At 39.1% G+C, this 21496-nt stretch overlaps 1 protein-coding gene and 1 pseudogene across 2 annotated transcripts in view; one reads left to right on the forward strand and one right to left on the reverse strand.

Moving 5' to 3' along the window:
• Positions 1 to 4183: 4183 nt before the first annotated feature.
• Positions 4184 to 21496, reverse strand: part of IL33 (interleukin 33) — a 128573-nt gene continuing 111260 nt past the window's right edge. For both annotated transcript variants that reach the window (XM_027549315.1, XM_027549316.1), the window contains 6 exons: positions 12502 to 12624; positions 11880 to 12017; positions 10617 to 10724; positions 9704 to 9754; positions 8773 to 8870; positions 4184 to 5746 (listed from right to left, as the gene is read on the reverse strand). In XM_027549315.1, coding sequence (XP_027405116.1) covers positions 5540 to 5746; positions 8773 to 8870; positions 9704 to 9754; positions 10617 to 10724; positions 11880 to 12017; positions 12502 to 12624 — 725 coding nt within the window. In that variant the 3' untranslated portion in view covers positions 4184 to 5539. The remainder of the gene's footprint in view (positions 5747 to 8772; positions 8871 to 9703; positions 9755 to 10616; positions 10725 to 11879; positions 12018 to 12501; positions 12625 to 21496) is intronic.
• LOC113897050 lies at positions 14553 to 14979 on the forward strand (annotated as a pseudogene).

Below are 21496 nucleotides of genomic sequence, written 5' to 3' on the forward strand. Positions count from 1 at the left end.
GTTGGTGATGGACAGGGAGGCCTGGCGTGCTGCGATTCATGGGGTCGCAAAGAGTAGGACACGACTGAGCAACTGGAATGAACTGAACTGAACTGACTGAAAACAACTATGATGCAGATTATCTCTGTGAATAGTGCCTCTGAGCTGCAGAATTGAAACTTGTTTTGGTATCTACATGTGGGTACATTAACCATCTCAAACTATTCAAAATGAAGCACTTGTTCATTCATCTGTGAATCTGTTTCTCTTCAGGTTTTGCCATCTCAGTGCCTTTGTGCATCTCTGCTCAAGTCAGAAAACTGAATCATTTCCAAATCACTTCATCCTTCAGTTCTCAATCCAGTTCATCTCCAAGTGCTGTTTAAAATCTTTCAAATGTATCTTCAATCTGTGCACTAATTCCATTGTCTACTGCTGCTGCTGCTAAGTCGCTTCAGTCGTGTTTGACTTTGTGCCACCCCATAGACGGCAGCCCACCAGGCTCCGCCGTCCCTGGGATTCTCCAGGCAAGAATACTGGAGTGGGTTGACATTTCCTTCTCCAATGCATGAAAGTGAAAAGTGAAAGTGAAGTCGCTCAGTCGTGTCCGATTCTTAGCGACCCCACGGACTGCAGCCTACCAGCCTCCTCCGTCCATGGGATTTTCCAGGCAAGAGTACTGGAGTGGGGTGCCATTGCCTTCTCTGCCATTGTCTACTGCCATCACCTTAAACCAAACATCATTTTAAAAACTTGGATTATTGTAATAGCTCTCCAAATAATCTCTCCACTTCTTTTCTTCCTTCCTTCCTTCCAATCCACTGAATCTCGTCATCTTGCTCGAAAGTTTGATGGATTCCCTTTGCACATAGAGTAAAAACCAAATTTTTAACATGACTTATAAAACCCTGAATGATATGTTCCATGCCTAACATTTTAGCTTTATCCATCAATATTCACTCCCTTACCCCGTTCATGTGGGAACTGTTTTCCCAGTGTGAGTATTTTGCATCAGTAATATGGTACACTTGAGAAGACTTTACCAAGATCTAAAGAATTAATTTGTTGTTCCATCATGCAGTCCTGTCCAACTCTTTGTGACCCCATGGACTATAGCACACCAGGCTTCCCTGTCCTTCACTATCTCCTGCAGTTAGATCAGACTCATATCCATTGAGTTGATGATGCCATCCAACCATCTCATCCTCTGTCACCCACTTCTCTTTTTGCCCTCAATCTTTCCTAGCATCACGGTCTTTTCCACTGAGTTGGCTCTTCAAGTCAGGTGGCCAAAGTATTGGAGCTTCAGCTTCAGCATCAGTCCTTCCAATGATTACTCGGGGTTGATTTCCTTTAGGATTGACTGGTTTGATCTCCTTGCAGTCCAAGGGACTCTCAAGAGTCTTCTCCAGCACCACAGTTAGAAAGCATCAATTCTTTGGCACTCAGCCTTCTTCATGGTCCAACTCTCACTTCCATACATGACTACTGGAAAAACAATAGGTTTGACTATATGGATCTTTGTTGGCAAAGTGATTAACAGATGTTTGAGAAGAGAATGACATAGGACAAAGAAGTTTGGCATATTCTCTGAAAGATGTGTTCTGACAAAAGTTTGCTATAATCCTGAAATGAAGATACAAATAAGAACAGAATAAAATTAACTTGTCCTAGTTATAGATCACTGTGTGTCCTAGAAGGAAGATTAAAAGAAAAAAGAACATGTCCTCATGGTATTACACCCATTTATGGAAGATAAATTATGCATACATACATTGCTAGGCAGAATACAGTCAACTTCGTCACTACAGTCAGAGTCATCCATAAATCTTGAAAAGATAATAAGATGATGGAGACAACTGGATTTTGAAGGAAGCATGGGAAAGACATTGATAGAAAAGAATCAAGAAGATATATCAGATGTGAAAAAATAGACTGGTAGGAATGAACGTTTCAGGTAGAGGAGCAATAAGGAGTCTGCAGGAGAGAGGCATCCTTAGAAGACTAGCAGGTTTGGCCAAAGTGAGCCAACACCTGTTAAAGTTTAATATGAAAAAACAAAGGTGACTAATGCTAAATGTTAAATGTGTATGAGTTCCAAACTTTAATCTGAAAAGATAAATTGCTGAGCATCAGTCGAGTGGTTCTGAACTGGTGATGGAGTTGTGTTAAATCATCAATATCATGTAACTTAATTCTTTCTAGGAACAAAGGCACTTATATGACAGATGGTTACTGTTGCAAAGAGTTTAATCTACTGGAATCTTTTTAAAATGAGATATAATTGACATAACATTATATTAGTTCTAAGTGTGCTTTATAATGATTTGATATTTGTTTATATTGTAAAATGTAACAAATATATAATTATAAAATATTCTTCCATTCCAAGAAATTGGTATATCTTTCCATCTGTTTGTGTCTTCTTTGATTTATTTCATCAGCATCTTACAGTTTTTGGAGCACAGTTCTTTTGCCTTCTTCAGTTCAGTACAGTTTAGTTGCTCAGTCATGTCCAACTCTTTGCGACCCCATGGACTACAGCACACCAGGCATCCCTGTCCGTCACCAACTCCTGGAATCTACTCAAACTCATGTCCATTGAGTCAGTGATGCCATCCAACCATCTCATCCTCTGTCATCCCCTTCTCCTCCTGTCTTCAATCTTTCTTAGCATCAGGGTCTTTTCAAATGAGTCAGTTCTTCACATCAAGTGGCCAAAGTATTGGAGTTTCAGCTTCAGCATCAGTCCTTCCAATGAACACCCAGGACTGATTTTCTTTAGGATGGACTGGTTGGATGTCCTTGCAGTCCAAGGAACTCTCAAGAGTCTTCTCCAATACCACAGTTCAAAAGCATCAGTTCTTCAGCACTCAGCTTTCTTTATAGTCTAACTCTCACATCCATACAAGACTACTGGAAAAACCAAAGCTTTGACTAGACAGACCTTTGTTGATAAAGTAATGTCTGTGCTTTTTAACATGCTGTCTAGGTTGATCATGGCTTTTCTTTCAAGGAGCAAGCATCTTTAATTTCATGGCTGCATCTGCAGTAATTTTGGAGCCCAAGAAAATAAATTCTGTCACTGTTTCCCCATCTATTTGCCATAAAGTGATGGGACCAGATTCCATGATCTTAGTTTTTTGAATGTTGAGTTTTAAGCCAACTTTTTCCACTCTCCTCTTTCACTTTTATCAAGAGGTTCATTAGTTCTTCTTCACTTTCTGCCATAAGGGTGGTGTCATCTGCATATCTGAGATTATTGATAGTTCTCCTGGCAATCATGATTCCAGCTTGTGTTTCATCCAGCCCAGCGTTTCTCATGATGTATTCTGCATAGAAGTTAAATAAGCAGGGTGACAATATACAGCTTTGACGTACTCCTTTTCCTATTTGGAACCAGTCTGTTGTTCCATGTCCAGTTCTAACTGTTGCTTCCTGACCTGCATACAAGTTTCTCAAGAGGCAGGTTAGGTGGTCTGGTATTCCCATCTCTTTCAGAATTTTCCAGTTTTCTTGTGATCCACACAGTCAAAGGCTTTGGCATAGTCAATAAAGCAGAAATAGATGTTTTTCTGGAGCTCTCTTGCTTTTTCCATGATCCAGCAGATGTTGGCAATTGATGTCTGCCTTTTCTAAAACCAGCTTGAACATCTGAAAGTTCACAGTTCACGTACTGTTGAAGCCTGGCTTGGAGAATTTTGAGCATTACTTTGCTAGCATGTGAGATGAGTGCAATTGTGCGGTAGTTTGAGCATTCTTTGGCATTGCTTTTATCCACCATCAAAACACAGGCATCTAAGTGACAAAAACCACCATACATTTGAATATTTTAATCAAATAACACTGACTATAGCGATGACAGAAAGTGTTTTTTAAAGGAAAATTAATCATGTAAAATAAGAAAACCAGGTTGGAAGTCTTAGGTTAAAATTATAATGCAAGTATGTGTTGGCTGTTTGATCTTGGGTTTAAGTCACTGAATACCTACTTTGTGCTGGCCACCATGATGGGCACTGGGAGTGCAAAAATGAAAAAGACACAATCTCTTCTCTGGAAAATTTTACTTAATTTTGAATCACCAAAAATATTAGAGAAATAACTTCCTCCACTTACTAGCATTGATGGATTAGGGTATGTGTACTTTCACTTAAGAATTTCACAATATTGAGTCATTTTATGACAAAATCACTCTGGTCTCATATGCTTTTGAAAAACACAGTTTATTTAAGAATATGAACAATGTAATGGATATATTTGGTTACTTAATAGTAATCATTTTAAGTATATTATACAGATACACATCATCAACATTTAGTGTTTTTCAGAGGGAATGATATAGATTCTGTTTTTATTGTTGTTTTTATAGTTAAATTATTGACAAAGTAATGAAACAAAGATATATTGTTCTATAAGTTTTTGCCCTCATATAGTAATTCCCAGCCTCTTTTATGTTGCACCAGCAGTTATAGTCAATATATCTCAACAACTTAAAAAGCCTGCACTTTCAGAAAAAGTCTTATTTTGTAAGTATTTTGTCATTATGTTTATCATTTATTGTCAGTATTACACCTATGAAAAATTACAGTAGAAATTGCAAAGGTTTTAAAATAAGCAAAAACTAGTAGTTGAGAAATGTTATTATATGATTGACTATAAACTTTAGTACCTTAGTAACAATAAAACACAAAGATGTTTAATGAAAAATATTGCCACCAATAGGTTTATGTAAAATTCTACAGCATCAGGTAGAAAAAGCAGAGTAAACATATTGGCATGAGAGATCAGGTGATGTAGAAGTGAGGTCAGGGAGTACAAAAGGACACAGTTGGTCAAAAGAAAAGAGGAAGGAACAAGTCACACATTCCATAGTAAGCAGGGTCATTGGAAAATCAGACAATAAAAGGAATTGTGCATGTGAGAAGAAAGGATTAGAAAAAATTTTGTTTAAGGTGATGAATATATCAAAAGTCATGGGTTCCTGAAAGTCAGGGTCAGAAGGACATATGAGGGATAGCCAGTTATTGAAATTGTAATATTAATCCTGTGTCCCATGTAAGCTCTAGTAGGCTGAGGACTCCTGGCCCTTCCATAGCACTTGCAGTCCATGGTACTTGGATGCCTGAACATATGTTGTGGCTCAATGCTTCAAAAAAAATTCTAGTTTGTTAGATATTCCTAATAATTTCAGTTTTATGTCTGAAATAAAATTTATTTTACTTTCTAATGTAAGAATGCCTTACTTAAAGTTAATGCAATCTATAAAAATTGGAATTTTAAAAATGAGAGATGAAATTATTCACTTTTAAATACTAGATTTAATTTTCTTAATTTTAAAATTATTCTTGCCTTTTCACATATTCATATTACCTGCTTAGCCATTTAGGCATCTGAAATTTTGAGTATTTATAAACAATCTTGATGTTTTACTCTGGTTGTGAAATGGTCAATCTGTAGAGCTTCGAGTTGTCTTTTTATTAGTGCCTCTGTCTCTTTATATCTCATCTTTTTTGCAGTGGTAGCTATTTGGGCTACTCAACCCAAGATCTGCAGCTTTCCATCACATTAAGTTTGAGAGCTTAAATGTGATATTCTGTGAATTTGAATCCTCAGGGTGTTCCCCTCTTTTAATTAGAGCTAGTTGGTTATCCTTTACTCCTAGAAACACTCCAGGATTGCTCTTACATTCAAATGAAACACACTGGGAGGACGTCTCATGAAGGACAAAGAAGGTTTGTTCTGGCAACTGGTTTTCACATTTTTGTAGCTGAGGAAAACAAGAGAGAAAGTAACCAATATGTGAGTGGGAAGTTCAGAGTCAACTTTACATCCCTGTGTTGAAAACTAAAACAGAATAATTATTCATAACTTGATATTTCTAGCAAGCCTGCTTACTGGATAGGGGATAGGAAGTGGGGAGGAAGTGAGCAGAGGGCCCAAGTAGGGGAATTTGATTTGATTCACTGATAGTATATTTTGAGAGACATAATGGCTTAGAATAAGTGGATCTTCATGCAGTAGTTCTGGATTCATACTTCTCTTTTTGCCATGTGGTATCTTTGAGAACTAGACACTTTGCTTTATGTTTCAAGTCTCAAGTTTTTATTGCAGCCAGTTTTCTAGTTCAACCCCTAACTTACCCATAGATATGTGAGTGATATAAATGAGTATTATTTTAAGTTATCAAGTGGTTCGTTACACAGTGTATCTGACCAATACAATGACTTCATAAGAGAGAATTACTGTGAGAATTAAATAAGATAGTACTTAACCTTTAGCACACAACTTGGTATATATAATAAAGCTCATTAGGAGTCAGCTTGTATTGTTGAGTAATTATATATGCCAAACACTGTTATATAAACTTAGAAATGTTTTGTTAAGGGAGATGCATCCAGAGTTTACATTAGTACCTTGCATGGCTATACTGCTCTTGTTGTTCAGTCACCAAGTCGTGTCCAACTCTGTGATTTAATGAACTGCAGCACGCCAGGCTTCCCTGTCCTTCACTATCTCCCTGAGTTTGCTCAGACTCATGTCCATTGAGTCAGTGATGCCATCCATTTTACCCTCTGTTGTCCCCTTCTTCTCCTGCCCTCTATCTTTTCTGGCATCAAGGTCTTTCCCAGGGTATCGGCTCTTCAAATCAGATGACCAAAGTATTAGAGCTTCAGCTTCAGCATCAATTCTTCTAATGAATATTCAGAGTTGATATCCTTTAGGATTGACTGATTTGATCACCTTGTTGTCCAAGGAACTCTCAAGAGTCTTCTCCAGCACCACAGTTCGAAAGCATCAATTCTTTTGTGTTCAGCCTTCTTTATGGTCCAACTCTCCCATCTGTACATGACTAATGGAAAGGCCTTAGCTTTGGCTATATGGACCTTTGTAGGCAAAGTGATGTTTCTTTTTTTTAACAGACTATCTGGGTTTGTCATAGCTTTTCTTCCAAGGTACAAGTGTCATTTAATTTCATAGCTGCAATCACCATCTACAGTGATTTTGGAGCCCAAGAAGATAAGTCTGTCACTGTTTTCATTTTATCCCCATCAATTTGCCATGAAGTCATGGGACCAATACCATGATCTTAGTTTTTTGAATGTTGAGTTTTAAGCCAGCTTTTTCACTCTTCTCTTTAACCTTCCTCAAGAGGCTGTTTAGTTCCTCTTTGCTTTCTGCCATTAGGGTGGTTGTCATCTGCATGTCTGAGGTTATTGATATTTCTCCTGGCAATCTTGATTCCATCCTGTGCTTCATTCAGCCCAGCATTTCACATGATGTACTCTGCATATAAGTTAAATAAGCAGGGTGACAATATAGAGCCTTGATGTACTTCTTTCCTTAGTTTGAACCAGTCCATTGTTCCATGGCTGGTTCTAACTGTTGCTTCTTGACCTGCATACAGGTTTCTCAGGAGGCAGGTCAGGTGGTCTGGTATTCCCATCTCTTTAAGAATACTCCACAGTTTGTTATGATCCACAGAGTCAAAGGCTTTAGCCTAGTCAATGAAGGCAAAAGATGATGTTTTCCTGGCATCCCCTTGCTTTTTATATGATCCAACAGATGTTGGCAATTTGATCTCTGGTTCCTCTGCCTTTTCTAAATCCAGCTTGTACATCTTCAAGTTCTCAGTTCACATATTGTTGAGCATTACCTTGCTGGCATGTGAAACAAGCACAATTGTGCAATAGTTTGAACATTCTTTGGCAGGGCCCTTCTTTGGGATTGGAATGAAAACTGACCTTTTCCAGTCCTATGGCCACTGTTGAGTTTTCCAAATTTGCTGGCATATTGAGTGCAGCACTTTCACAGCATCATCTTTTAGGATTTTAAATAGCTCTGCTGGAATCCTATCACCTCCACTGGCTTTGTTTGTAGTGATGCTTCCTAAGGCCTGCTTGACTTCATACTCCAGGATGTCTGGCTGTAGGTGAGTAATCACGCCATTGTGGTTATCTGGGTCGTTAAGATCTTTTTTTTGTACAATTCTTCTATGTATTCTTGCCGCCTCTTCTTAGTATCTTCTGCTTCTGTTAGGCCCATACCTTTTCTGTCTTTTATTGTGTCCATCTGTGCATGAAATGTTCCCTTGGTATCTCTAATTTTCTTGAAGAGATCTCTAGTCTTTTCCATTCTATTGTTTTCCTCTATTTCTTTTCATTGTTCACTTATCATGACCAACATAACAGTTCTATTTACTAACTGAGGAAGACAGGGAAGTGAATCCTGTGATTAGAATGTAGGTTGTTATGCTATCTCTATATCTTGGCATATGGAAATGTTTATGAACCCACCCCTTTAGCAGTTTCAGACTATAAAATGACTTTTCAGTTGCCCAAGATAATGATATTTTACAAGGAAATACTGCCTGGAAGAAAACAGCAGTTCCTACAGCCAAATAGAAAGGATTTTATATCATTCTATTCAGCAGTGCTTCTCAAACTTTAATGAGTCTATGTACCTATGAGTACCTATGTACCCAGGAGTACCTATGAGTCTCCTGGAGATTTGTTAAAATGCTTATTTTGATTCAGTTGTGAGGGAGTCTGAAAGTCTACATTTCTAACAAGCTCCCAGGTAATGCTGCACTGCTGGCAGAGACCAGACTTTCAGTAGGAAGGCTACACATGCCAATTTTACTCCCTTCCCTATTTCAGAAGCAAGGTATTAATTGTAACTGATTTTGTTTTATTTACAATATTACAAACAAAACTTCTTTGAAGTACCGCCAACCCCCAAATCTGCACAGATGAGTAGAGTCAATCATGACAATTAGGTGCATGTTTCTGTTACCTCCACAGAGTGCTCCTTACTGTTGGCATGCAGCAAGAAGTCTTTGTCTTTTGTGGGGCTCAGGTTTACCATTAACTTCCGATGACTGCCACCATCATCTTGCAATTAAAACACACAAATTATAAAGTTAAGAACTGTAACTCATTTTAATTTAAATGAATTTAACACCCAGGAAAAGAGACCAAGATGTAAAATGACTATTTCATTCACCAACACATCTATTAGAAATATTTGTACCCAGATAAAACTAAAGAGTCATTGGACAGTAAGGTGTAATTCTAAGGCCCTTTAGGAGAGAAGTTAGTTTTCTTATATGCTTTCTAATAGTAGAATTGAGACTCTAATGGGTATTGCTCTCAGTGTCAGCTTCCGTGTCTGCATAGAAAGCCACTGATAGTTGTCTCCCAATATCTAACTCCTCTAGAATATTTCCAAGCCTGCCTTATGTAGCAATATGTCTTAGTTCTGACCAACATGAGGTGAATGGTACAACTTCCAGGTTGTGTTCTTAAAGGAAATAAAACTCATAGTTTGTCTTCCTCTGTCCTTCTGATAAGATATTTCATGGTGGCAAGGAATCTTGAATCATGTAGATGCTACAGAGCCACAAAGATGAAAGGAGCTTGGTCCCTGGGCAACATGTTGAACTGCCATTATGCCCTAGCTAAAACAGAAATAAAATTTGTGTAACTTAAGACACTGTTATTCTGAATCTCTGTTAAATGCAGCCAGTTTGTCCTAATTATTAAACTGCAAAATGGATGAGATGGAATAAGTCCTTTTAAAATCTAAAATCCAATATTTTTTACCATGAACTGGGTAGGAGAGAACCTTCTGAGACACCTTCCTTTCCCATGGAACATGTTTGGATTTGTCTTTACCCCTAAATTTAAGAATTCTAGCCCCAGAGCTACCCAGCTTCCCAAATTACCTGTTTCACTTGAGGGGAATTGGGAATCATAGTATCGGAGTAACACCTTGTCTGAAAGAGAATGCATAAAATCCCTTTAGTGAGATATAATTTTATCAAATGATTTCGGTTTCAACATATATAACATCAGAAAACATCCTCTTATTATGTGTCAATAAAAGCAAAACTTTTGTGGCTTTGAGAAAGGTCTTAAAAATGTATAAATATGCTCTGAGGATTTCTCCAACAATGTTGGTATTAAAATATTTAAAATGTTGTTCATAGCATTGGTATACTCTTTTGCTAAAATTACACTCTATTCTATGCTATGCTATGCTAAGTCACTTCAGTCGTGTCCGACTCTGTGTGACCCCATAGACGGCAGCCCACCAGGCTCCCCCATCCCTGGGATTCTCCAGGCAAGAATACTGGAGTGAGTTGACATTTCCTTCTTCAGTGCATGAAAGTGAAAAGTGAAAGTGAAATCGCTCAGTCGTGTCCGACTCTTCGCGACCCCATGGACTGCAGCCCACCAGGCTCCTCCTTCCATGGGATTTTCCTGGCAAGAGTACTGGAATGGGGTGCCATTGCCTTCTCTGGAATTACACTCTAGTGGTATTGATAAAACTGGAAAGACCTAGTAGATATTAATAATTTAATGACAGTAAATATGTGTGGTACTTCCTTCCATATTTCACAACAGATGCGACTTCTCAATATCATCATTCTTCCTTGATGAACCCTGAATAAGCTTCTGAATCCTCCCCAATACAGTGATATTCAAGCATCTATTGCCAGTGCATTGGAGTAAGCACATAGCATGAAATCTATTAGCCATATCTGAGTTAATCTATTGTTTACAGTTTGCTAAGTTTATTAACTTTTACTTTACTAGTCATCATTATATTATTATAGACAAAAGGAAATAGTCTACCTTTCTCTTGGTTGTCTATCAAGTCCTCCACATAGATCTCATAGCTTCCATCCTCCAAAACAAAAGTAATGAACTGATCGTTGTATGTACTCAGGGAAGCAGAATGTTCTGTAACAAGTAAAAATCTTGTCATTAAGAATTTAAAAATTTGTTTCCATGAAAAATCTTTTGGAAATTAAGAAACCTTCTAAATGTGTTGTGGTTTTTTTTTGTTTGTTTGTCTTTGCAATTTGAGTTGTACTTTGTCTATCACCGTTGAATAGATGAAAGTCTCAGACACAAACTTAACATAGCTCAAAGGTTGAGCTACGTTATGGGATCGTAAGATGCTAACCATCTGCATGAAGGAGATCAAAGATGCTAGCCTCCTGTGTGAAGGCCGTGGGAGGCCATATTAGTGTGCTTAAGGGGAGGGTTTGATGGGGAGAAAGAAACCGGAAAAGTGATAGACGTTGCCTGAAGAAAACTCTGCTTCTTAATTTATATGATCTAGGGAACTGTGGACAACAGGGGACTGTATTTTGATAGACATGGATAAGTGAATACCCATCTATAAAGATGGAGTTACTTGGAGACTTTCAACAATCCTGGAGGATGCAAGTGTGAGCCTCATTTTGTCTTCTGGCTAAAAAAACTGCAACACTTAAATCAGTACTCTCAATTTTTTTAATATATCAGCACATGCAAAAAATGATATTTCTGCAGCATGCTGGGGTAAACTGGGTCAGATTTAGAGACTACATATATAGGCCCTAGAGGAAAAAAAATTATATTTTATTTATAGTGCAAAATTATGCTAAAGAAAATAATATATAAAACATTAAGAACTTTAAATATTGAATTTATTCACATGTGTGTGATATAATTTAAAACAATCAACAATTATTTAAAATTTTTGAGTTGAAATTGTATTTGAAAATATAATAGCTCTTCCTTTTCTTTCATTGTCAAAATGTTGAAATTTGGAGAGATAATGTGTTTTTTTCCCCCCCAAAAAGGATAATATATTTTTCTCAGGAATTATGTAGATGAAATTCCAATCCATAGCAAGCATTTCAAAACAATAGTATAGTTCTGACTATAGAGTGCACAAGTACTGTTACAGCAGATACCCTGTACTACTTTGGATACCACTTAAAAAGGACAGAAGTTTCTGATATACATGAAATTGTAGAGTTGGGGCTGCTTCTTGCACCAGCACTTGTGAGGGTCCCATGTCCTGCCTCTCTTCTCACCCTCACACACCCCTGTGACCAATCTTACCTTTGATACTTGGAAGGCCAGTTGCTGTAGTGTATGGGACCATCGTTTTACCCAAGGTGAAGCCCTGCTCCACAGACTGTTGAAGGTGGTTCAGCTGCTCACAGGCAACTAATGCCAGATGCTCTTTGTACTTCTCAGCTGCAGGACGGGGGTGGGGATAGGAGTGGACTGTCAGTCCTCACTCAGTGCAGACCCCTTCCCATCACCCCTTTGAGGACTTCCAGTCAAGGCTGCTTGCTCACAGTGATGACTGACCCCAGGGCTTTGGTCATGCTATGGTCTGAAGGGATCAATACTTTCTACATACTTTTATCCCAATAGGACACACTCATTGGAGTCCAGGCATTAAATGAAAGAAAAAACATTTAAAAATATTATAAAATATATTTATAATTTTGTATCCTCTATTTTTACTTAACATGATATAACCATTTCTTCCACACTATTAAAAACTTTATATGCCCTTCTGAAAATGACTAAAAAATAGTTTCTCATCCTTACTCTTTTCCAGAAGGAATTTGGGTGAGGAAGGAAATTACGTATCTTGATGTGATAAGTGAAGGCAAATCAACGCCCATCATTATGTTGAAAAATTATCAGGAAATGCATAGTTTCTCCTTACCTGTTAATGAATGCCTTTTGGTGGTTTCTTTCCTAAAGTAACAGACCTTTTTTTCTATTTTAAGGCCAGAGCGTAGCTGCATATAGTATATCTGACAAACTTCTTCAGCCTTCTGTTGGGATTCTAAGTAATTGAAAAAATCGTGATACCATTTCATTCCATCCTTCTTTATCCTTTTACAAACCCTGAGTGTAGCAGATCAAGAAAGCAACCACAGTCCACAGTATCTTATCACAAACCTTCGGGCCAGTTGTTTTTCAAAATTCAGAGTTTTTTTAGATTTTAAGATTGTCATGTAGAATACATATTGTCTATAACTAGCACACCCAGCAGGGACTAGGGGAGCACACCCAGCAGGGACTAGGGGAGCACCTCATAATAAAAAATTAATAACTTTATAGTGAGCACAGGAAAATATACATTAAGTGAAATAAATAAAGACATCATGTTGGTTTAGGTCAGGATTTAACTGTTAATGCTGCTGCTGCTGCTAAGTCGCTTCAGTCGTGTCCGACTCTGTGCGACCCCGTGGTCGGCAGCCCACAAGGCTCCCCCATCCCTGGGATTCTCCAGGCAAGAACTGGAAATGAATTCAGGCCATATTTTGCTATCAAATGAGTTATGAAAAGTTTTAGGTCTTTAGAAAAAATTTTGGTTTAAAAACTGACATAAGAGTGTGTGGCTCTACATCCAACATATATCAATCTTTGCCTAGCTGGCAGGGAGCTCTTTGGTTATATGAAATCTATAATCCTTTCTACTTATCTAGAATCTATTTTTAATAATTTTAGAGAGATGACTATAGTCTGTAAAGGTTATTAAGAATAGCTGACCCGTCTAGTCAAGGCTATGGTTTTTCCAGTGGTCATGTATGGATGTGAGAGTTGGACTGTGAAGAAAGCTGAGCACTGACGAATTGATGCTTTTGAACTGTGGTGTTGGAGAAAACTCTCAAGAGTCCTTTGGACTGCAAGGAGATCCAACTAGTCCATTCTAAAGGACATCAGTCCTGGGTGTTCTTTGGAAGGAATGATGCTAAAGCTGAAACTCCAATACTTTGGCCACTTCATGTGAAGAGTTGACTCATTGGAAAAGACTCTGGTGCTGGGAGGGATTGGGGGCAGGAGGAGAAGGGGATGACAGAGGATGAGATGGCTGGATGGCATCACCGACTGGATGGACATGAGTTTGAGTGAACTCCGGGAGTTGGTGATGGACAGGGAGGCCTGGCATGCTGCAATTCATGGGGTCACAAAGAGTCAGACACAACTGAGTGACTGAACTGAACTGAACTGAACTGACCCAGGTCAGGGAGCTTTTTGACTATGTTTTCTTCTAGGAGTTTCATGGTTTCAGGTCTTACATTTAAGTCTTTAATTCACTGTGAGTTAATTTTTGTGAGTGGTGTAGATAGGGATTGTTTCATGCTTTTACATGTTATAATCCAGTTTTCCCAGCACCATTTATTGAAGAGACTGTTTTTATTCCATTGAGTATTCTTGGCTTCCTTGTCAAATATTAGTGTGTCTACAGTGGGCCAAGCACTGTGCATAATTTTCATTTAAACCTTCACAAATAATATTACAAGGTAGGTATTATTCATTTCATTTTACAAATGATGATTTGAAGTTCTTAGCAGTCATGATATTTGCCAAAGTTCTGATGAGAAGTTGTGACTCAAGTGTGTCTAATATCAAAGCTATACCTCCATCTACTCCATCTAAGAAAATGCTATATTGCAATTTTAGAGACTAACAAAACACAAACTGAAATTAAATCAGTTGAAGTAAAAAAAATCAGTTATTCATTAATTCTTATTTAATTTATCCAAATAAAAATTAAAATTTCAAATAAAAATTAAACTTGCCACTTGAAAATCATTTTTAAAAAAGCCTTTAAAAGTCAAATAGAAAAGAAAGTGATAACACCTAGGTGATAAGATCTCGATTTTCAAAATTATAGCCAATGGGTGGTTCCGGTTCCACCGCGGAGACACGTGAAGGTCGGTGAGTTGGTGTGGAGTTGGTCTCCGCACGTGTGACCGCGGTGGGATGGATTCCTCCTCGTCTTGCTCCGCGGCGGGTTTGGGCTCGGTAGACCCGCAGCTGCTTTCGACCTTTCATTGAGGTGGAGACACAGAAGCAGCGCTTCCAGCAGCTGGTGCACCAGATGACGGAACTTTGTTGGGAAAAGTGCATGGACAAGCCTGGGCCAAAGTTGGACAGTCGGGCTGAGGCCTGTTTTTGAACTGCGTTGAGCGCTTCATTGACACAAGCCAATTCATCTTGAATCGACTGGAACAGACTCAGAAATCCAAGCCAGTCTTCTCAGAAAGCCTTTCTGACTGACCTCAGCATTACCTCTTTGGAAAAGGAAGGTAGTTCAAGAGATGAAGAGCAGTTGATGGGGTAGTTGAAGAAAAGGCTATGGGGGAGTTGGCCCCCACCTTTGTCACTCTTGGGACATCCTGTCATCTGAGAATGAACAAAGACCAATTTTTGATGTGGGGGATTTGAGGGTCAGATGTATTTGGGGTTGTGTTTTTATAATGCTAATCTTGTGAAACAATTGACAGATGAATGAAAAACTCTACTAGATGCATATTACTGTTTGTGGGATGATGCTTTTCTTGTAGTCCCATTAACTGCTTCCTATAATTTTAATGGTGGAATTGCTCTATAATTTGATACTGGGACCGGATAGGTAATAATCTGTTATTTGTGTGGATTCATTTCAGATTTTGGGGGAGATCAGTATACATCTTTGTGTCTCTCAGAAATGGCAGCAGTAGGGGAAGAGGAATTTGGTACTCAACTGTAGGCCTCCTTATCCAGTGTTTAATTATCAGTGCTGGAAAAAATATATTTCAACTTTCTAGATTCTCTGTCTCCCTTATACCATGATTCACTTAAATATCTATATGACATATGATCTCGAGCTAGTACAGGTTGCCTGAGAGTCTAGAGGCCTTTAGTTAAAGGAATCTAGCCAGTGAACATAATTTTCATACTAAACTGCAACAAGGAAGAAGTTAACTTACCCTGTGTATCAGGGTTCAAAAAATTTTAATGATGTGCCTCAATGAAAAAAATTAAGATTTGGGCCAGTCAGAAACTAACAGCAGTATCAGGTCGAGGTGCATGCCTAATGTAAATCAGTGTAGTTTCCATTTACTGCATCTTTTAATGACTGAAATAAATGCTACAAGATTCAAAAAAAAAATTATAGCCAATGAATTATCAAGAAATTTATACAATATAGCCAAATTCAATAATTGACAGTAATTCAGAAAATGAAAATAATTACTTGTGATTTTCAGATATATCCTATGATCTTTTTTTAAATTCTGTAGATTTGCCTTCCTAATATGATTATCAAAATTAAGTGGAATAAACTTTTGTTAGTTACTGGTTTGACTTTTCTATATCTTGCCTCCAATTCGGATGAACATCTACCTTTAGGTGTCTTCAACTGTTTGAACAGGGTAAGGCCATTTAATCGTACTCATTTGCCCTGGAAATTCCTAATATTCCTTTATAACTTTAGATATGTCAACTGTGGTATTTTACATGTATTTAAGGCAAAGATAATTTACAAAGCTGTGCCAGAGTCAACCCTGAACTTGGTCTCCTGACAATAATTTAATACAATATGTTATAAATTGTATGTTTTGTGCTGATCTTAGCCTGTTAATAATAACCAATGTTGGATTTGGACTGGCCCTTAATGTTCTTATTATGATTGCAAAATGCCCTTCAGCAATAACCACCAGGAAATTGAAGAAATAAAGGTTAATTATTTGTTGTTGTTGTTTAGTCACTCAGTTGTGTCCGACTCTTTGTAACCCCATGGACTGCAGCACACCAGGCTTCCCTGTCCTTCACCATCTCCCAGAGTTTGTTCAAACTCAAGTCCATTGAGTCAGTGATGCCATTCAACCATCTCATCCTCTGTCATCCCCTTTTCTTCCTGCCTACAATCTTCCCCAGCATCAGGGCCTTTTTCAATGAGTCAGTTCTTCACATCAGGTGGCCAAAATCTTGGAATTTCAGCTTCAGCATCAGTTCTTCCAATGAATATTCAGGGTTGATTTCCTTTAGGATTGACTGGTTTGATCTTCTTGCAGTCCAAGGGACTCTTAAGAGTCTCCTCCAACGTCACAGTTTAAAAGCATCAATTCTTTGGCACTCAGCCTTCCTTATGGTCTAATTCTCACATCCATACATGACTATTGGAAAACCCATAGCTCTGACTATAATTATAGGATTTGGAAATTACACTGCATATCTGGGACCACACAGAGAGGTCACAGGTAGAGAGAGTGCATGGGCCTGAGGTTCTGCTTTTTATTGGGATTGAGTGTGTGATCCTAGGATAGTGAGAGCTCACTGTTTATTGGTGAATTTAAAATATACAAGCAGGAATTTAAAGCATGGGAAGAGTAGGAAAAAAAAAAAAAAAGCAAGTAGTCCAAACTGTCAGTTATGGAAATCAACCAAGATCTTCTGATCTTTATCTAGTTTTGTGACTGGCTGTGTATATTTGGGCTTCTCTGGTAGCTCAGTTGGTAAAGAATCTGCCTGCAATGCAGGAGACCCCGGTTTGATTCCTGGGTCAGAAAGATCCACTGGGGAAGGAATAGGCTACCCACACCAGTATTCTTGGGCTTCCTTTATGGCTCAGCTGATAAAGAATCTGCCTGCAATGTGGGAGACTTGGGTTCGATCACTGGGTTGGGAAGATCCAACAGAGAAGGGAAAGGCTACCCACTCCAGTATTCTGGCCTGGAAAATTCCATGGACTATATGTGTGTTTATTTGAGATGATCATTTTTGAAGTAGGTGCCTCAGCAATCAAAGCTTAAGTCAGGCACTTGCATTACAAAATAGAAAAGCAAAATCCAACTGTCATGGCTTACACTATATTGTATCACATTGTCTTTTCTGAGTTAAAAGGCATAAGATGATACTCTAAACATGTTCATTCCTTATAAGCTTATCTTAATGAGTAGTGTCCCATAGGGCCATGCCAGGTATGTCCAATATTGGAAGTGGACTCTGTGGGGAGTACGATATGGGTCTTGGGCAGTTAGAAGTGAAGGTCATAGTACTGAGGAAATATTGTGGATGTGAAAGAGGATTAGGGGCTGAAGACAGTAGTGTAGCAAGTAGCATCTAGTGAGACAAAATCTAGATATAATTCCTTGGGAGCTGACTGTGTTTGAAGTAATATTTTCAGTTCAGTTCAGTCACTCAGTCATGTCCGACTCTTTGCAACCCCATGAATCACAGTACGCCAGGCCTCCCTGTCCATCACCAACTCCTGGAGTTCACTCAAACTCATGTCCGTCCAGTCAGTGATGCCATCCAGCCATCTCATCCTCTGTCGTCCCCTTCTCCTCCTGCCCCCAATCCCTCCCAGCATCAAGGTCTTTTCCAATGAGTCAACTCTTCCCATGAGGTGGCCAAAGTATTGGAGTTTCAGCTTCAGCATCATTCCTTCCAATGAACACCGAGGACTGATCTCCTTTAGAATGGACTGGTTGGATCTCTTTGCAGTCCAAGGGACTCTCAAGAGTCTTCTCCAACACCACAGTTCAAAACCATCAATTCTTCGGTGCTTAGCTTTCTTCACAGTCCAACTTTCACATCCATACATGACCACTGGAAAAACTGTAGCCTTGACTAGACGGACCTTTGTTGGCAAAGTAATATCTCTGCTTTTGAATATGCTCTCTAGGTTGGTCATAACTTTCCTTCCAAGGAATAAGTGTCTTTTAATTTCATGGCTGCAATTGCCATCACCATCAGTGATTTTGGAGCCCAAAACAATAAAGTCTGCCACTGTTTCCCCATCTATTTGCCATGAAGTGATGGGACCAGATGCCATGATCTTTGTTTTCTGAATGTTGAGCTTTAAGTCAACTTTTTCACTCTCCTCTTTCATTTTCATCAAGAGGCTTTTTAGTTCCTCTTCACTTTCTGCCATAAGGGTGGTGTCATCTGCATATCTGAGGATTTTGATATTTCTCCTGGCAATCTTGATTCCAGCTTGTGCTTCTTCCAGCCCAGCGTTTCTCATGATGTACTCTGCATAGAAGTTAAATAAGCAGAGTGACAATATATGGCCTTGATGTACTCCTTTTCCTATTTGGAACCAGTCTGTTGTTCCATGTCCAGTTCTAACTGTTGCTTCCTGACCTGCATATAGGTTTCTCAAGAGGCAGGTCAGGTAGTCTGGTATTCCCATCTCTTTCAGAATTTTCCACAGTTTATTGTGATCCACACAGTCAAAGGCTTTGGCATAGTCAATAAAGCAGGAATAGATGTTTTTCTGGAGCTCTCTTGCTTTTTCCATGATCCAGCAGATGTTGGCAGTTTGATCTCTGGTTTCTCTGCCTTTTCTAAAACCAGCTTGAACATCTGGAAGTTCGCATTTCACGTATTGCTGAAGCCTGGCTTGGAGAATTTTGAGCATTACTTTACTAGCATGTGAGATGAGTGCAATTGTGCAGTAGTTTGAACATTCTTTGACATTGCCTTTCTTTGGGACTGGAATGAAAACTGACCTCTGCCAGTCCTGTGGCCACTGCTGAGTTTTCCAAATTTGCTGGCATATTGAGTGCAGCACTTTCACAGCATCATCTTTCAGGATTTGAAATAGCTCAACTGGAATTCCATCACCTCCACTAGCTTTGTTCGTAGTGATGCTTTCTAAGGCCCACTTGACTTCACATTCCAGGATGGGAGAATTTGGAAAAGGGTATACTTTGATGTTTGGGGTAGCTGAAACTGGTATGAGGGTTGTGTTCTTGAGAGGAAAGCATAAAGCTGGCATGGCTATGAGAACTCTGTTGAAGAGAGTGTTCCATTAGGGTCAAAGCCTTTCAGACTTACTGTTGCCATTTCCTATGTCTCCATCCTGCTTGATATCCGAGGGCACTGTCTTTAAAGGCTTTTAAGTAAATTCTCATAACCTATAATTTTATCATAGCAACAGCATGATGAAATCCCTCAGGCACGTCATGGGAATGGGCCCAGAAATCTTTTTTTAATTCTGCTACAGAGAGAGCCAGACCATGGCTGACAGGAACTGCCGAAGTGAGTGACTTCATCTTTCTTTTTTCCCCCAAGCACTAATTTCACCAAAGGTCTCCCCTCACCGTTTACTATCTTTGACCTGTCTGTGATATTTGATCTGGGGACCACATCCTTTCTGAATCCTTCTTCCCTTACTGTTGTATCATCACTCCTCTTGGATTCTTTTTGTTTCCCTCTGATCACTCCATCTCTGTCTCTTTGTTGTTCTTCCTTCTCTGCTTGCTCCTAAAATGTTGGTCTTCCTAAAGGTTTTGTCCTTTGTCTTTCTTCTCAGTTTAGACTTTCAGGGCAATCTTGCTTGCTCCAATGACTTCAATCATCTTTTTATATGTTGATGATTCCCCAAACTGTAAGTAGACCTTTGGTCTCTCTCCCAAGCTTTGTATCTTTTGTTTTTTCTGCACAGAAATTTTGATGCCATGGGGCATTTTGACTTAAGTTCCCAAGAAAGGCAATGCCAAAGAATGCTCAAACTACCACACAATTGCACTCATCTCACACGCTAGTAAAGTAATGCTCAAAATTCTCCAAGCCAGGCTTCTGCAATACATGAACCGTGAACTTCCAGATGTTCAAGCTGGTTTTAGAAAAGGCAGAGGAACCAGAGACCAAATTGCCAACATCTGCTGGATCATGGAAAAAGCAAGAGAGTTCCAGAAAAACATCTATTTCTGCTTTATTGACTATGCCAAAGCCTTTGACTGTGTGGATCACAATAAACTGTGGACAATTCTGAAAGACATGGGAATACCAGACCACCTGACCTGCCTCTTGAGAAACCTATATGCAGGTCAGGAAGCAACAGTTAGAGCTGAACATGGAACAACAGACTGGTTCCAAATAGGAAAAGGAGTATGTCAAGGCTGTATATTGTCACTCTGCTTATTTAACTTCTATGCAGAGTACATCATGAGAAACGCTGGGCTGGAAGAAGCACAAGCTGGAATCAAGATTGCCAGGAGAAATATCAATATCCTCAGATATGCAGATGACACCACCCTTATGGCAGAAAGTAAAGAGGAACTAAAAAGCCTCTTGATGAAAGTGAAAGAGGAGAGTGAAAAAGTTGACTTAAAGCTCAACATTCAGAAAACAAAGATCATGGCATCTGGTCCCATCACTTCATGGCAAATAGATGGGAAACGGTGGAAACAGTGTCAGACTTTGTTTTTTGGCACACCAAAATCACTGCAGATGGTGACTGCAGCCATGAAATTAAAAGACGCTTACTCCTTGGAAGAAAAGTTATGACCAACCTAGATAGCATATTGAAAAGCAGAGATATTACTTTACCGACAAAGGTCTGTCTAGTCAAGGCTATGGTTTTTCCAGTGGTCACGTATGGATGTGAGAGTTGGACTGTGAAGAAAGCTGAGCACTGAAGAATTGATGGTTTTGAACTGCGATGTTGGAGAAGACTCTTGAGAGTCCCTTGGACTGCACGGAGATCCAACCAGTCCATTCTGAAGGAGATCAGCCCTGGGATTTCTTTGGAAGGACTGATGCTGAAGCTTAAACTCCAATACTTTGGCCACCTCATGTGAAGAGTTGACTCATTGGAAAAGACTCTGCTGCTGGGAGGGATTGGGGGCAGGAGGAGAAGGGGACCACAGAGGATGAGATGGCTGGATGGCATCACTGACTCAATGGACATGAGTTTGAGTGAACTCCGGGAGTTGGTGATGGACAGGGAGGCCTGGCGTGTTGTGATTCATGGGGTCACAAAGAGTCGGACACGACTGAGCAACTGAACTGAAAGCATCCCTATTTCTATCTATGTAGAACCTCCTGAATTCTGGATATCTTGACCCAGATGACCTACACCTACCCCAAATGCAAATACATTTACAATTAAAAAAAATAAACTTTATCTTTCTCTACCCCCAATATATTCC

The sequence above is a fragment of the Bos indicus x Bos taurus genome, chromosome 8, assembly GCF_003369695.1.
Source record: "Bos indicus x Bos taurus breed Angus x Brahman F1 hybrid chromosome 8, Bos_hybrid_MaternalHap_v2.0, whole genome shotgun sequence".
Lineage (NCBI taxonomy): Eukaryota > Metazoa > Chordata > Mammalia > Artiodactyla > Bovidae > Bos > Bos indicus x Bos taurus.